Raw genomic sequence first — 17,542 nt, 5'->3', positions numbered from 1 at the left:
GTAAGTCCCACTGAATATATCAACTCACACAATGGCATGCACTCAATTATCAACAGGAATCGTAAGTCACACTGAACATATAAACTCAAACACTGGCATGCACTCAATTATCAACAGAAGTCACAAGTCACACTGAACATATCAACTCAAACACTGGCATGTACTCAACTATAAACTACAAATACTTAGACCTACTCTTATGAGCAAGCAAAAACCCATGCACATCATATGGAGTCCAAGAAAATATACTAATGCATTACTAAAGAAGTACATGTAATCAAAGCTTTCAAACCACCACCACTCTAACTAGCTTAATATAAGTAGAGCGTATTTAATCATTTTGCTGTTGACACGAGTGTACTATAATAGCTTTTATACTTGGAAGTTCTGGTTTAGCTTTAGCTTTCTTCTTTGCTTGCTGTTCAGGTTTGGGTGTGTTCAATGGATGGTGTTTGTCACGCACCCTACAACAAAAGCATTGTATTAGATCTACATTTATATATTTTAATGTAAGTATGCATTAAGTACGAGCAATGATGACGAGTCTGTAAATGAGCCTCAAGTTGATATGCAGATAGACAGGTGCAATAGACCACAATACTGGTTGTTATGAGCTACTTATTGTCTACAAGCTATAAATCTTAATTGTTGGGTTTATAAGCAGTGTGTGTCTATTTATTACCCAATCTTCTCAATATTCTGCAATTATTCTACAACTCAATGCAGTGCAATTTCAAATACGGGGTCTTTAAAACTCACAGATTGCAAAGAAGGATTGGGTGAAGGTCCTCCTGCATCTAGCCACAACATATGTGCTAAACCATAACATTGAACTTTATATCAGGTCAAACTGATTATCAGGGGTTTCCTCTGCCATAAATTATATTAATTTTCTTTTAACTTAGTAACTTTATTATAATTAAAAGTAATTATTTAATAGCAGAATAACCAGCAATTGTTAATTGTGCAGTTGTAGAGTTTACATCAGTGCACTGATATAGGTAGGTTGGGAGAGAAGGCATATGTTCCATATGCAGTTCAACGTTGTGGTAAGTTTAGAAACGAAGAGTACCTACCATACATACACGTATCACCTATGAATAGCGTAATACACTAAAATCAAGGCGATGCTATGTCTACATTGCCCTCACATCAACTGCAAGATTTTAGGCATTCCCAAATACCATAAGACCTCTATTTGAACGCCACCTCTATTTGAATGGCACCTCTATTTGACCGCCACCTTGACATTCTCTGATCTTTACGAACAAGTAATAGCAAGTAATCAGTAGAAAAGTGTCCACAAAATGGTGCTAATAACGACTCGGTCACATCATTTACGATTTATTCTTTTGTGGTCGCTGTTCATATCGAAGTTCGTTTTTTAACTCAAAAAGCTTTATGACTTTTTCTTTGAAACTTTGAAAGCAACACCATAGAAAAAATTAACAACTATCAGGCTAATATTAGTTCTTTTTTCAACGCGGTCTTGATACTTTGACTTATGTGAAAAACAGCTCAGAAATTGCGATAGAATCTGCACTACTATTTTGAGACTAAAACTTATCGTTAACACTCTTAGCATGCAAGCCGTGTCCCTTGGCTAAGGTTTCTCATTATTTGCATGAAAACTATTCTCATTGGCTGCGTGTAAAAGTTTTGCTCTGCTAAAAAAATTGTTTGGATGCTAATATCGACTAGTTCAGCAGTGCATAAGAAGATTTTTGGTCAAAAGACACTGTGAAAGGAACAAAGAAAAGAAATGGGTCCAAACAAAAGCAACAATCAAAATGCAACTGGCCGGAATGCAAATGTAAACAAAATTTACAAACATTTTTTCCCAAAATGTTAATTTTTGTTTCTGCATGTATTACAATTATGGTTTTTTTGTCACTTGTTCTTGAATATATATTTGTAGCATTTGATAGATTATTATTATATAACTTATAAGTTTGCAGATTTATAGCATATTATTTAATAGCATTATTGGTGTTATCCTTCGATGGATCGACGCTCATAACTCCTCTTCTACTGCACATAAAAAGCCAGTTCTGGCTGCAACCGATAGCAAACACATCAGTGAGTGCTATGAGATTTTATGCAACATTTTAAAATATAATAATAAAATAAACATATGCCTTAAATTTGAAATAATAAAATGAACAGTTGAAAGCTCCAACAAATTGCAACACAGACTATAAGATCATCGTAGATCATCGTATATTGCAAACAATATACATGTACGTATATCAACTGGTAGAGATATTTCTCAACTTCCCAATGCATTTTTATTAAGAGATCTATGGCAAGTTGGAGGTAAGTTATAGCTGATTTCTTACATCTAAATGGGTTAATGTCGCTCCACCCAAAGGATTATATAAAATATAGGTGACATTCATTTTGTTTGTAAAATATTCACATTTTTTCCCAAAATCCTGACGAGCTATTTGTAAAATATAACGCCACTCTCTACTTGAACGTCACCTCGAGGGAAGAGTTGAAAGATGTGCGCCATGGCATTCAAATAATATTTATGAAGTTAGTTAATTCAAGTAGTTACCCTAGGACACTTATGTATTCGCGGCATCTAACTTTCGCGTTTTCGCGGCAACAGCCTCTCACGAAAATTTCATGAGCGAAACTAAACTATCATAACGAACTAGCGAAAACGCGAAAATAAATGGCTTTCTTCATTGATATTCACAATAAAATCGTCATATTAGAAATGCAGGCAATTTTCGTGTGTGGTTGGCTCATTGGGCAAGTTTTGCTAAACCCATTATAGCTAATACACCGACTGAGCAGCTTGGCAAAACAAATTAAGATAATAAATTTTTTTTGGAAAAGCCTAGACAAATGAAGAAGATGATGATATTAGTTTAGTCATTGAATTTGTAACTGATGAGGATGTCAGTCTGGTAGGAAAAGTCATAAAATTGAATAATAATTATTGTGGTGATGAATTTTATTACCAACCAAAAGCAATAACAACCCGGTGCCATGGCCACCGCGTGCTATAAATACTTGAATTCTAATATTGGTACCAATCAGTCACTGCGGCTTTGACGTCATTGATAGTCTAGGAAACAAATGGCAGCAAGCGATCAAATTACATTATTGATCTAGCCTACACATTTCTACCTGCGGTTCACAAATACAAACTACCGTACTTTTCGGACAATTAGCAGCTACTTTTTTCTGATGATTTGAGCCATGCGGCTTATAGGTAGGCCTACAAGGGTGCGGCTAATCACTGTGGCTTATTCTGTGGCTTTTTCTTTCACCGCTAGGGCGCACTAACGGGAATCTCTAATTAGTGCACTTTTAGCTGTGAAAGAAAATACGAAACAATGCCTTACGGTACTGTCCCGTTAGGCACTAAGTTAAAAAGCGTCGGATAATACGAAACTGTGCCGTTCTGCACTGTTCCGTTTTAAATGGCGTTAAAAAGCACAGTCCTTAGTTCTGCGGCCTATAGTAAGGTGCGGCTTATGTATTGTTTTATTATCGTTTTTGGAAAATAAAGCACATGTAGCTTATATAGAGGTGCAGTTTATAGTCCAAACAGTACGGTAGTCCCAAATTGAAAAAATATTTCGTACCAGCTAACTGGACCTGAGGAATCTAATGTTTGTTCCACTGCATTTATTTTCACATCACTATATTTTCGCACTCATCAGAGCTGCGAAATTAAGTTCCAGCGAAATTTTACTCTGTATGCTACTCACGAAACTAAATACTAGCGAAATATAATTGTCCTAGGGTATGAATACGATGCATGCAGAAGCATGCATTATGTTGCGTGTTGCATGTTTTGTGAATATAATCATTCAATAGTTGTTCTATTTGGAGAAAAAAAACACTCAATCTCACAGAATTTTTATTTTCACAAGTTCATGCGAAATAAACGACTGACAAGAAAAAAACTGAGTATGGTGTTTTGTTTCCATTTTTATAAAGAACTCGGATAAAGATGGTATTCAGATAATTTGTTTACATGATTACCAGGTAGGAAATAAGTCTTGTGCACGTTTTAAAATATGTAGTAAAAAGGTACAATTATAATTTTAGCTCCCTAAGAAGACAGTCAGTCCTGAAAAATGGATGGTGATTTTGCTTGTGGCCTTTGTGTTAAGGTGCTACATAGAGTTGTTTAACTTTAAACATTCTAGTAGGTATATACCTGAATTTTAACAACTTGGATGGTGGAGTTTCTATGGCATATGAACCAAAATTACTCTAGTTGACAACACAGAAAAGGGACGGAGTGAGACAGTGATGCCAACTTGATTATTCTTTACTAGCTCTGATCTATCCCCCTTAGACTTCATTGAGAAACAATCAGATTTTACTTTGAAACATTGCTAGCCCTTTACAGAGCTGATTGCCTACGTGACACTACAATTCATACGTTTTACCTTTTTTTGACAATTTCTACCTTCTGTTTAACTGCTCGTCTGCGCCGGTAGAGAAAGAGGGCAATGGTGCAGAGCATAGGTAAGAGGCCAAGCAAGAGTGCGAGCAGAACTAAAACATGCAAACAACCCTTATGATATCACATGTACCGAGTATTCCATTTGTCTAAGAACGGCTCTGCTATTGTTTGGTATAAACTTCTTTGTGTATTTACAGCAAGTGCTAAGCTGGATTAAAGGCAGGCCGTATGGCACAAAATCTGAAAAATTAGGTAAATGAAACTAATAGATCGATATTCTATACTGGATGCAGAGTAACTAACGAGCGAGCAAGCCAAGATCAGTTTCTCCATTCCTAGCTCTTCGGGCACTTCGGCTGCGTCTACATGATGGAGGAGTGAATCCTGTGTTGCACTGGCACTCATTGTATTGGTTACAAATTTCCGTCGTTCTGCACTTGCATGCTTTTTGGATCTCAGAGACGGGGCTGCATACTGACTCTACGCATATCTTCCCCTCACCGCACTTGGCTCCATTCGGTACTTGGCCAGGGTCTCTGTCACTGTCACCTGTAATTTGACAAAGTTCATCAGTTTCCCACCAGTTTCTCTACTGCGTGAGCTTACCAAAAGGTTTATCATTTTCAGAGACACGTGGTAAGATGAATCTAACCAGTGTGTTATAACATTGACTGTCTCACTTCATTGCCATGACCAGTGCCAGTACTACAACTAGTATGTTGCTGCGGATGTGGTGTCTTGTCTTGAAAATAAAAACTCGTAAGCAATACATCCTTTGCCTGCTAACAATGGCGTCATCATGAAAAATCAAAAGCAATTTATTCCTAAGTAATAATCTTTAACATAGATAAACTGCTGTATGAAGGTAGCAATGATTCCCAATTAACTCATTCAAAATGTTTCCAGCAACACATGGTGGTTGGCAGTCTTGGTACATCATGTTGCTCAGATGCGATAGATGTAATACACTTTTAAAACTATTTTTAGGTTCTTAATTTTGAGCTGCCAAGTTTCGAGTTTAAATTTTCGAAATGCTGTTTTTAAGATATTTCATTTCCTGAGTATTGTTTTCTTTGAGTTGCTCTATGTAATGGAGATTAGGGTAGCTAGTACAATGTTTATGGAGGCCATTTGAATTTAGTAGTTTTACAGTTTAGTCCAAAAAAGTGTCATGATTCATTACCTTCAGCCTATTGAGAAAGTTTGTGATTTTAATCAAGTGTTATGTTAGTATTACAAATGTGTCAGAGAGCCGGTCAAAATACTTGACTGCCTTTTGAAGGCTAAAAGGAATATGTAAGTTTAAAAAGGGGCGCCCCATACCACCCCAAACCCCATACATTTTTGTTTCCACTAACAATAATTTTCTTGCTGAACTAACTTTTTTATAACAAATTTGTAAGAATTTTTAAAAGAAGTCTGTTGTGCCAAAGGATTGTAATGCCTATGATGCAGTATTTTGTAAAATATTACTATCAAGTTGCTGATAGCTGGTATTTTCGTCTGGACATCAAAGGTTAAATGTTGACTTGCAACAGAATTGACATTACAGTTATTTGATATCAACATATTCACCATGTCCTACTCTGCTGTGTTGAAGGTGCAAAAAATGTGGAAATGTGATTACAAGCTCTTAAAAGCTCAAAACGAACAGTTAATCGCAGCCATCACGAAAACGCCGTAGATTGGAATCTATTTCCAAAACGGCTCAAATGGGACGTAGTTGAACAAGATGGCTTCTGTTTACACTTTCATGCAACCTCATTCGTCAAAATATTTTCACAAATACACTTCACGCATTCAATAAAACAATGTCTATTGTCCTTACGCGTCTATTTCATCATAATTGTAAAGCTGTCATTTGAGCATTGATAACTCAAAACCTACCGTAAAAATTCGTTCAATTTTTTAACCTTAGCTCGAAAGAATGCACATCATTCTCTGATGAACATGAGGAGCCTGTTGGTCACCTGTGATAGTCGAAAAATGCTGCAGAAACTGTTCGCGTGACATGGAAGAAAGTATGGGTCACATGATCAGACTATGACTAGATGATTAGACCAGGCTGAAACAAAACTGTAAAGTAGCGAGCATTTATATTTGATACGGCTCTTCGGTAAAACGCGAAGTGTTTTTCATAAACTAGTGCTATGAGACGTTTTATATTGAGCTTTTTATTGGCCTTTCAATTCACGTGATAAAATCACGTGTCAAAACAATAACCAAACTGTTGGAGTACGTCAGCCAAATAAAGAGATTCCAAACTACGGCGTTTTTGTGATGGCTGCGATTAACTGGTCGTTTTTGAGCTTCTAAGAGCTTGTAATCATTTCCACATAGGTATTTTCCACATACAGTACAACACAGCAGAGTAAGACATGGTGAACCTTTTGATACCAAATACCTCTAATGGGAATTTTGTTGCAAGTAAACCTTTAAAACATTTGTTAAACACTTGTGAATCTATAAAACATAAAGGAACTCTGTTTCCTGTTTGCTGAGCCTCTTACTTTCAGAGTAAACAACACTAGCAGTTTGATAAACTAACCACAAATATGCCATGAAAAGTTGCCAAAATTAAGGATTGCTTTTTGTCTTTTGTCTAGAGAAAGATACAGAGGGCAGACAAATCTTTTTCTTGCAGAGTAATACTGTTTTGCTATTTATTAAGCACTACTGAACCAATAAGTGAAAATAAATTCGGCAAAAAATATTTAGTGTATACTTTGAGCTTTCCTAATACTTTGTAGGTATTATCAGACAAACACTATGAGCCTATTTATTTTGTGCTGGAATGCACACGGGTTAAAAACAATTTTCTCCTTTTTGGCAAAATCTTGTTGAATGTGCACAAGTTCATGACATTTCTGAGAAAAACATGTAAAAAACATTTTAATAGAATTGTTCAAATGCAAGCATTTTTTTAAAGCTGCAAACTGCTCGATGTTTGATCATATCTCATCATACAATTCTTAAACATGGATATTTAATAATTAAGACGAAATTACAGGATTCTATTAAATTTCGTTTAGTAATAGAATGAGTTTAATTCAACTTACCCACATCAAATGATGTCACAATACAAGGCTTGCCATCGTACGTGTTGTAGATGATACCGTCAAGCCTAAAGTTATAGATGCTGAGGTCGGTTACTTGCCTATTTGGATCATAATTGTCATATTGGCATTGGAGACTTCCACAAAATCTGTCATCTGCTTTACCGCAATACTTATAATTTTTTTTTAAGAAGCCGTCACCACTCTTCAGATCTTTAACACTCCAGCCACAGTTTCCATAGTAGTTACCTGCATTTCAGTCTAGAGCTAATACTAAAAACCATACAGAACAGCTCGTTGAGCGATGTGCATACATGCTTGCTACCACCTAGCCACTGTCTAGCTGGCACCGCTTGGCTGCTGCTTTGCATTGCCTTGCCACCGCCTAATGCCGCTGTACAAAAGGTAACTCTTACAAATTTGGCTTCCTGTACGTATATATAATAGAAAATCACACTGGAAAGATCAGAAGGCTGTAATAAGAGTTTTTCAAAGCAAAATGTGTATGCAGGGAGAACTGAAACACACAACGCGGAGTCCAACATGTTTTGAAAAGGTTGAGTGATGAAATATGGTTTCAGAGGTTAAAATTCAAACAAAAATCGGCAGGTCGCCGTGAATGAGCTAAAAAAATTTGCTGCTTGAATATCCCTTTTGCAAGGTTGAGATTTTAGTTTCTATGAATTGTGACACAAAGCTCTACAACACAATATTTAACAACATGACTATAGTTAATCTGGCTCAACTTAAGAGATCTTTATTCCCTTTATTGTTGCGTTTTATCCGCTTGAAACTTAAATATCGCAAAAAAGGTCTCAACTACAGTTTTCCGTTTTCCGTGATGCAACCTTCCAGCCACCTCAACTGTCCTGAGAAGGTAAGGATGTTGTTAAGTGTTATCTTTCCTTGAATAAGTGTTTAGGAACCAACTATTTATTACTCCTGGGGATCACATATATTCTCAAATCCTCAAGCTGATTATTATTTGGGAATTTTATCTATATGTTTGTGGAGCTGTCCTTATGTACAATATGTTTATGTGGGGTGTATGTAATTCTTATTAGTAAATAAGCAGTCTATGACATCACCAGCTTGAAAGTTGTACCATCAAATATAACTTTCATGCAAATATGTAGGGCTTAATACAGACTCTACTGTCCCTACAGACTCTACTGTCCCTACAGACTCTACTGTCCCTACAGACTCTACTGTCCCTGCATACTCTACTGTCCCTACAGACTCTACTGTCCCTACAGACTCTACTGTCCCTACAGACTCTACTGTCCCTACAGACTCTACTGTCCCTACAGACTCTACTGTCCTACAGACTCTACTGTCCCTACAGACTCTATTGTCTCTGCAGACCCTACTGTCCCTACAGACTCTACTGTCCCTGCAGACTCTACCGTCCATACAGACTCTACCGTCCCTACAGACTCTACCGTCCCTACAGACTCTACCGTCCCTGCAGACTCTACTGTCCCTACAGACTCTACTGTCACTACAGACTCTACCGTCCCTACAGACTCTACCGTTCCTACAGACTCTACTGTCCCTACAGACTCTACTGTCTCTACAGACTCTACCGTCCCTACAGACTCTACTGTCCCTACAGACTCTACCGTCCCTGCAGACTCTACCGTCCCTACAGACTCTACTGTCCCTGCAGACTCTACTGTCCCTACAGACTCTACTGTCCCTACAGACTCTACTGCCCCTACAGACTCTATTGTCTCTGCAGACCCTACTGTCTCTACAGACTCTACTGTTCCTACAGACCCTACTGTCCCTACAGACTCTACTGTCCCTACAGACTCTACTGTCCCTACAGACTCTACTGTCCCTACAGACTCTACTGTCCCTACAGACTCTACTGCCCCTACAGACTCTATTGTCTCTGCAGACCCTACTGTCCCTACAGACTCTACTGTCCCTACAGACTCTACCGTCCCTACAGACTCTACTGCCCCTACAGACTCTATTGTCTCTGCAGACCCTACTGTCCCTACAGACTTTATTGTCCCTACAGACTCTATTGTCTCTACAGACCCTACTGTCCCTACAGACTCTACTGTCCCTACAGACTCTACTGTCCCTACAGACTCTACTGTCCCTACAGACTCTACTGTTTCTAAAGACTCTACAGCATTACATTACTACAGTATAGGTATCTATTAAACTTCCCTGCTGTAATGACATGCAGCATATATTACATCCAGTAATGATATTTAAAAAGCTGGTTCAGATTGCACTGTTATATACCCCTGATTAACTTACTCATAGTATTTTCAAGACTACATATAATATAGTGAATCTATCAAAACAGTGAAAATTAACTATCTGTTTAGTTTACTTAGCTATATTCCAGGCTATATAACATTGGACTATATCCGAGCGCTTCAGACTGTTCTATGGTAGGCCTGACCAGACTTGGCTACACCCTTTCTTATGCTAGCTACACTGTTGTACTCTGCAATGTTATCAACTGGCATGCTGTGATAAATTTGAGATTAATAGTTAAAGGAAGGGGTTTACTAACTCGCATTGTTAAATTCCATGTAGCAGGACTTGTTACCATCTTTTACAGTTTCTAATCCAAATATAAAGTCACATTGGGAGTCATGGCTGTTACACCTTCCATCATAACAATAAGCTTGACTCTTGTTAAAGCAATCTGCACCATCTTGCTTGTACGTATCTGGAGGACACCACTCTGTTGAGCCATCACAAAATTCTTCCAAGTCACACTCGGTATCGACCAGGGGCCGACAGACCTCAGATTTACTGCGGATAGAGCAATCCGCAAGGTTGCAGCAGGTGCCTATTAATAACATAGATTTACTGCCTAGCCTAGGATTTATTCAAACTTTGAATGCAATTCTCTCTTTGTGAGGTTTTGCTTGAATCACAGTCTTAAGCGTGTTAAAAAGTTGAGATACAATCGTTGTTACTAACATACAAAGAGTAATTACATTTGTGACGTACAGATGTATCAATATCACCGGGCATTGATTTGTTGGACTGATTCTAAATGGAACTGGAATTAGACACACAGAGATAGGCTTTGGTGTTATAGCCTGCTAGAACCATTTATTTTGCTATGAATGGTTTGATGCAGGGAATCCCTTAAATAATCATGATTAGCATGTTCACATATTAAGTGATATTTACTGAAGTGAGCTTGGATATAGACAGACAACTCTTAAAGACTGTCTAAAATACAAGTTTTTCTGAATAGTTGAGTTCACTCAGTGTCTCAATTATCACTGGTTAAACCAATAGGGCTGTTCTTTCTCCTGTACAAGACTGTGGTGTTATGACAATATTTTTGTTTGATTGAATTACTGTTTCTGAAGGGAATTAGCACTAGTATTGTAAAATAATTAATGATTCATCAACTCAAGCTGACAAGCTAAGAGAGACCTGATGATGTACACTAATCTGTCATTATTGACATTGCTCCACTCTTCTGCCTCTATCTAAACCTTCCTCTATAAACTTCCTATCTGATTCAGACTTCTTAGGAGAGGGCTGTACAGTGCTGAGGCCGATCTCAATACCTTCACTTGATCCAGACACCAGCAAGCATTGCACTGTTCTAGTTAAATTATGTCTACAAGACTTACCTGTTGCACACGAAGCACCATTAAGAAACTTGCAAGTGGCGGCATCGCAGCATTTATTTTTGCACTGATCTGCTTGACCACAGTCACACTCCTCTCCTAAAATCAACAGTTTGTCTGACAGCTTAGATAGTTCTTTCATAGTTGATTTACAGTGGCCAGGCTTTACTCCTCTTTGCTATGCTTTCACCAAGTAGACATTTTACGCCTACTTGAAACATGCAACTGTTTTCTTACATAAAGCTGAGGGAAATGCAAAACAGGCTGCAATGGAATACAGCTTTTTTAACTGAAAGTCAAAAAATAAAGAACCAACAAGCTTTCATTGTTTGTTGCTTAATGGCAAACCCTTTTGAAATGTTGCAATGATGCAAATGGTCTTCAAAGCAACACATGTACTAGTAACTATCTACTAGTAACTAGTTGCAAACATATAATCCTGTCACAAGCTCTCATAAATCTATCTGAAGTTTGGCTACCGATTAGTTCTAAGTGCTATGACTGTGTTACTAAGTACTATGACTGTGTTACTAAGTACTGTGACTGCATTACTAAGTACTATGGCTGTGTTAGTAACTAGTAAGTACTATGGCTGTTACTAAGTACTATGACTGTTTCGAAGTACATCCAAAATATGAGAAACTTTGGTTCAAAACATAACATATTTCACTATTACACTAGTTTTTATTCTTCAGTGAGACAGCAAATATCAGCTAGCTTTATAAGACTATTTTTGTACTAGCACTTGAGTATTCTTTTACTAACCTCCATCAGCATGTGGTTGTAGACATTCCTTTAAAAGTATTAGTTATCAACTTATCAGCATATATAAATCATTTAGTTATGTGGCTATACAGTGACACACAGCATTAGTATAAACAATTCATTATCCCATGCTGAAATTCTACTGAATTCAAACAATTGTTTTGTTAACTTTGCTGTAATTATGAATACAGTAACATATATACAAGTACATGTAGTAGGGATGTCAACATGGATGCTCCACTATGTGTACAGACTAGCGAAATGCTCGGCGTTGCACGGGTATCAAAACAGCTGATAAAACAGTGGCAGGTAATGCAGTAGCCTGCCACTTGCCGTTAGCCTGGCACATTGCCGATAGCCAACTTGAGTAAGCTAGTATCCATTTTGCTAAACTTACTAATAAGGGCCGTGAAAGCAATCATAAAATGACGTTGCATCATAACGAAGAGCGGTATGCGTATTTTCACTCACATGGCGACATATATCGCCCAATGAATCCATCAATTTCGCGTAGCTTATTTGGTAAGATATTTGCCTGGTTTGGAGATCAAATCTTCTGCGATACAGATTTTTTATTCCAATATTTTTATAGCTATAGCTGAAAAACCAAGTTACACACACACGCACACAAACTTAGAGATTATATATATAGGTACAAGTGCTCGAGTCATAAGACATGTTATAGTTTTACTTGAATTCAGCCTCACCTTCCTCGAGAAACAAATTTCCGCAAACACTATTCTCTTCATTCTTCCAAAAAGTTTCAGGTTTGTTTTTTAAACAGACGTACAGGTTTTGGTTATCTAATGCGTCTTTTTCCTCAACACTGCAGGCTGACCATTTAGTGGCCGGTGGATAGTCTACAACATTTTTACCCTTATGGAGGATGAGATGACTCACATAGTGGTCTGTGCCAGCACCGTACAAATAATCTTCATAACTTTTTTAATGTTTAGCAATCGTAAAAGAACTTTTTACTAGTTAAACTATGGCAGCATTATATGATTATATTAAGGAAGCCCGCTTATGATAAGTTAATATTGTCTTATAAGCGCAAGGAATTGACTAACAACTAGGGCAAACCAATGCTAAAGTCTAAGATTCTTTTTGCACTAATTACTGCTTAAAACCCATATTTGACCAGTTTTAAAGTTTCACAAAAAAGACTTTTCAGCCAGTAAAGTAAAAGTAAGTCTTTAGGTCAAAAATCAAAACTCTGTCTTTTTAACATCCAATTTCCAGCCTAACAAAATTTAAGCCATCCATAGTTTTTCTTTCTGTTCATTACAATTCATCACCAATTTTTCTGCTTATTTGTGTTTAGCTTTTAGCTTGACTCATCTTTTTACCGAATAGTTCTACAATGATCACTAAAAACAAGATTTTTCCGGATTAGAATGTCGATAAGTACATTTGTGTGAAACAATGCATTTATGCTATAACTTTTTATGGGTATTTCCATGGCATATCAATCTGTTATGGGTTTTTTAGGTTTATTAGCTAATTTCAGATCAAAAAATTAATTTTTCAAGTCAAAATCTACATTTTTAGGCTCCTACTTATCACTACAAGCACTGTAAGTAATCACTATGCGTATATCAACACTTAGCCTGTCTTGACAAACTGTTGTTTTTGCGGAGTTGTCCCTTGGTGAGCAAAACAACAGCTTGTCACAAGACGCACTGCACCTGATGCATCAGTTGCACTGAAAGGGAGTTGTTCTCTTCCGTCTATGCGGTTTGGCTGTGATGTTATGTCAGTCACTCCATTGGTAACCATAACGGATTTCGCGCAAAAATCTATGTAGAAAATATAAGAGGGGTGCGTTTAACCAGAGACCAGTCTCTGCGGTAAACTTTAGTAGAACTTAAGAACTTAGGCAACAACAGCAACTAAACATGTCGTTATTTGTGTGCTCAGTCAGTTTTATTTCTACTTTTGTATCAGTCAGTTTTATTTGTTCTTATTGATTTTATTTTTAATTAATTTTATTCTTAAGTTCTACTAAAGTTTACCGCAGCGACTGGTCTCTGGTTAAACGATTTTATCTTATTTTTTCTACATAAATTTTTGCGCGAAATCTGCTATGATTACCAATGGAGCGACCGACATAACATTGCAGCCAAGCCGCATAGAAGGAAGAGAACAACTCCTTTTCAGTGCAGCTGATGCATCAGCTGCACTGAAAAGGAGCTGATGCATCAGCTGCAGTGCGTCTTGTGACAAGCTGTTGTTTTGCTCGCCGCGCTTGCTGGGTGACAACTCCGCAAGAACAACAGTTTGTCAAGACAGGCTAATCAACACTGGCCATCCATCAGATCAACATGAAGGGTTTCAAGAAGACAATCTACCAAATTCAGAGTGTAGTTTTCAACAATAAAAATTCAATCCTACTCACATATAGTGCCGTGCATGATGCAAGAATCAGTATCATTTTGGTCTGACATGCGACAGCCGCATCTGCTGGCTCTATACGTATCTGTACCCACAGCCTGGTCAGTATGCTCTAAACCAAGGTTATGACCTAACTCATGGGCAAGAGTTGTAGCAGCCCTGTCATATGCATAAGTACCATCGTCCCAAGTCACTCCAGCGCTGTAAGTTCGCGTACAAATAGATGCGAGATGAGCTCTACCGATAGTAAACCCTTCCAACTTGACGTCTACTAGTAGTTGAGCATTGTCATTTTTGGCGTGCTTATTGATTGTGTAAAACCTGTATTTGGAGAACTCTGTGAGAAGCTGAACGGAGTCATATTCTGGAGGATTTCCATAAGAAGTAGGATAGCGAATCTTATCTCTGTCACTCCAGACCTCAACCGTGATGACCACGAGATACATATTCATCTGTTGATAGAGTGCATTGGCATAATTGATGATGTTAATAGCTCTCTCAACTGCAGCCTGGATACTGCCAGTTCTCTGGTAAATTTTATAGTCCACTACCACGTATATCTCTATAAACCTTGTTGAGAAACCTTGGTTGACACGAAAATTCCTCTTCCGCCTTGTCCTAATGAAACTGTGTTGCTCACTGCTGTTAAACCCACAGTTGGCGCTGTGTTTATGCTGATTAGAAGTCTGAGTGCGCTGAGCGTGCCACAGCTTTTGTCCTTTCCGTACTGGTTGGAAAGAGTGCGAGAGACTTGATAAAGTGACAACTCCACTAACACCATCACAGAGGTTGAATGAAGCGATAGAATCATTCTTGTTGGAAACCTTACCGTTATAGTAGCAGTGGGGCCTCAAGCCACTAGCCCTCTCTGTTACGCGCTCTCCACTATCTCTGTAATATATTTGAGCAAAGTCCTTGGCTATTAGTCTTGAGCTGCTTTCAAGATCAATATTCAGAGATGGAAAATTTTGCCTGTTAATTTCAAGTGTGCACTTCCCAGTTAGTCTCTTTACAACTTGCTGGAATCTGTAGACTTCATCAATAGAGTTCATATGAAATGTATGAGAAGTGTTTGAGAGAGTAGTATGAATCGTGATGTGTGCCTGCAGTTTGCTAGTGCTTATTACCTGCGCCGATGACAGCACCGCCACTGAAGATGCGACAGCGTAGCCTAGTTGCTCTAGTACTAATAAGAGCCAAGTTATTTGTTTTACACAATTAATGTTAGCAGCATAAATCTTTGTGTTTTTTCTTACGCAATCAGTAGCAAATCGCGAGTCCATACAGTCTCTAGCTGACTTGCTTGTTAAGTCAGCGCTCTATGAAAACAGACACTGTGTTACACATGAATACAGATAATACAAACCCCAAGTAGTGATAGATAGAAATGATTTACAGGCGTTGAACTAAATATCGAGTAAATTTCAAAACATCTTTGTTGATAAAGTTCATCTAGTTAGCTAGCCACTCACCTAACGTGCACTGTTTTGCGACACACCACAGACATGCAAATAACTCTACTAGTGAACTAATAACTAACACAAAACTAATCAGGCATTCTTTAAAAATTTGTTATTTCAAACATTCATAGCCTCATTGCATGTTATTGTCATGAATCCTTAACATTCAAGCGTTAAAGTGTAATATATATTTAAATATATAAGCCTCCGTTTTTGTCTTTTTTTCTACCTTTTGTCCAGTTATAGCAAATAAAATCCAGCAAGGAAAAATTTGCACGGCACATGATTTGATCTCAGGACTGCCAGATTTTGAGGCAGCAAACTTCAACATTAAGCTACATAGAATACAATGGATTCATTGGTCAAATAGTCATTACATTGGTTAAAATACTTATGCTTACAGCGCTTGCTTAGGGTTAATAACTAGCACTGTTGACTGTTCCGCGTAACAATTGTTAAGCTGGCCGAAAACGCGGGTATTGTTTTAGTAAAGATCTACATGTAGCTTTACAGGTAATTTACTGAAATTCATTAGGTTATTATTCTATTACCCGTGCAAGGCCAGCCAGTATGATACATAATAACATAGATCTTATATACTAATACAAATCTTATATCTTTATTCTATATATATCTATGTATATAAATCTCAAAGCTCGTCTTCTGTCATCATCTGTCTGTTCAGATATCTGTTCAGATACTGGACAGACAGATATCTGTCTGTCCAGTTATAGCTGTTAAAATCTCGGAATGAAAAGCTCGCTTCATGCTGAATGTGAACCCATAGAGATCGCAGTTGCAAGCTTCTAAACACACGTGTAACCACTGAGCTACACAGTCCTTATAATTCTATCACTTATCATATACCGTACACCCTTTTTTCGTTTGCACATTATATGTATATATACATATACCGGTATGTACATATATATATACATACTAGCTGAATGCCTGGCGTTGCATGGGTAATAAAACACCTTTGAACAGAAAATTTATTTTTATTTAACAAATACAACAGTTACCATTCTAACTTTTAAACTTCATATCGTAAAAAGTTTTTTTGTATGCAGTTCAAATGAATTTTAAAAAATAAAACAACTGTAAAGGTTTTCAAAATTTTTCAAACAGACTCTTTGAAATGGGCATTTAACATTACCACCCACATGATGTAAAGGGTAAATATTCATTATTGAGGTGCATCTGTTGACAGTCTGATGTTTTCAAAAAGGCTGACCTCGGTGTACCATCAACGCTTATAATTAAACTTTGTTTTATTAATTTCGAGTTCACGAGTTTATTAATTTCGAGGAACTGGTTGTGTAAACCACACGCATGCCGTATGAGATGAGGATATAATCATAGCTGAGTTCATCTCTGTCGAAAAAGATTCAGAAAACTTAAAGAGAGTGACTAGACATACTGATAGTAAACATCCTGCACACTTATATAACTCTATGGAACATTGATGGTTGCTTTATCACAACTCATAAACATAGTGTCGAAGCTAATAGCTCAAGTCTGACCTTTTCACCTCCTTTGAAAGTTGGAAATTTTGCAGTAGCACTTTAGTGCTCAATCATAATTACCTTTCTGGCTCGGTGCACAATAATTCAGCGCACGAATCTCTCTCAATATTAAAAACATGTAGTTTTTTTCATTTGTAAATTTTAGCCTTTTACTATTGTTTATATAAATAAAAATGGTTTATCTTCAAATGGAAGAAGACATCATCGGAACAACATAACTTTTGTAAAATTATTCGTGCAAATCTTGATATTTGCCATCTTTGTTAACATAAACAAATGAATC

At 37.3% G+C, this 17,542-nt stretch overlaps 2 protein-coding genes across 2 annotated transcripts; one reads left to right on the top strand and one right to left on the bottom strand.

Annotated features, from left to right (window-relative positions):
- The first annotated feature begins 7,879 nt into the window (after nucleotides 1-7,879).
- Nucleotides 7,880-9,669, top strand: LOC137390957 (hepatitis A virus cellular receptor 1-like). The gene is made up of 2 exons (XM_068077269.1): nucleotides 7,880-7,896; nucleotides 8,658-9,669. The coding sequence occupies exons 1-2, from the start codon at nucleotides 7,880-7,882 to the stop codon at nucleotides 9,667-9,669; spliced, it is 1,029 nt and encodes a 342-aa protein (XP_067933370.1).
- Nucleotides 9,670-10,025: 356 nt separating this feature from the next.
- Nucleotides 10,026-15,325, bottom strand: LOC137390956 (disintegrin and metalloproteinase domain-containing protein 8-like). The gene is made up of 4 exons (XM_068077268.1): nucleotides 14,278-15,325; nucleotides 12,587-12,739; nucleotides 11,118-11,213; nucleotides 10,026-10,312 (listed from the first exon to the last, which is right to left on the bottom strand). The coding sequence occupies exons 1-4, from the start codon at nucleotides 15,323-15,325 to the stop codon at nucleotides 10,026-10,028; spliced, it is 1,584 nt and encodes a 527-aa protein (XP_067933369.1).
- Between the last annotated feature and the right edge of the window lie 2,217 nt (nucleotides 15,326-17,542).

The sequence above is a fragment of the Watersipora subatra genome, chromosome 3 (assembly GCF_963576615.1).
Source record: "Watersipora subatra chromosome 3, tzWatSuba1.1, whole genome shotgun sequence".
Taxonomy (NCBI): Eukaryota; Metazoa; Bryozoa; class Gymnolaemata; order Cheilostomatida; family Watersiporidae; genus Watersipora; species Watersipora subatra.
The sequence above is the reverse complement of the archived record's forward strand: the minus strand, read 5'-3'. Positions and strand labels throughout refer to the sequence as shown.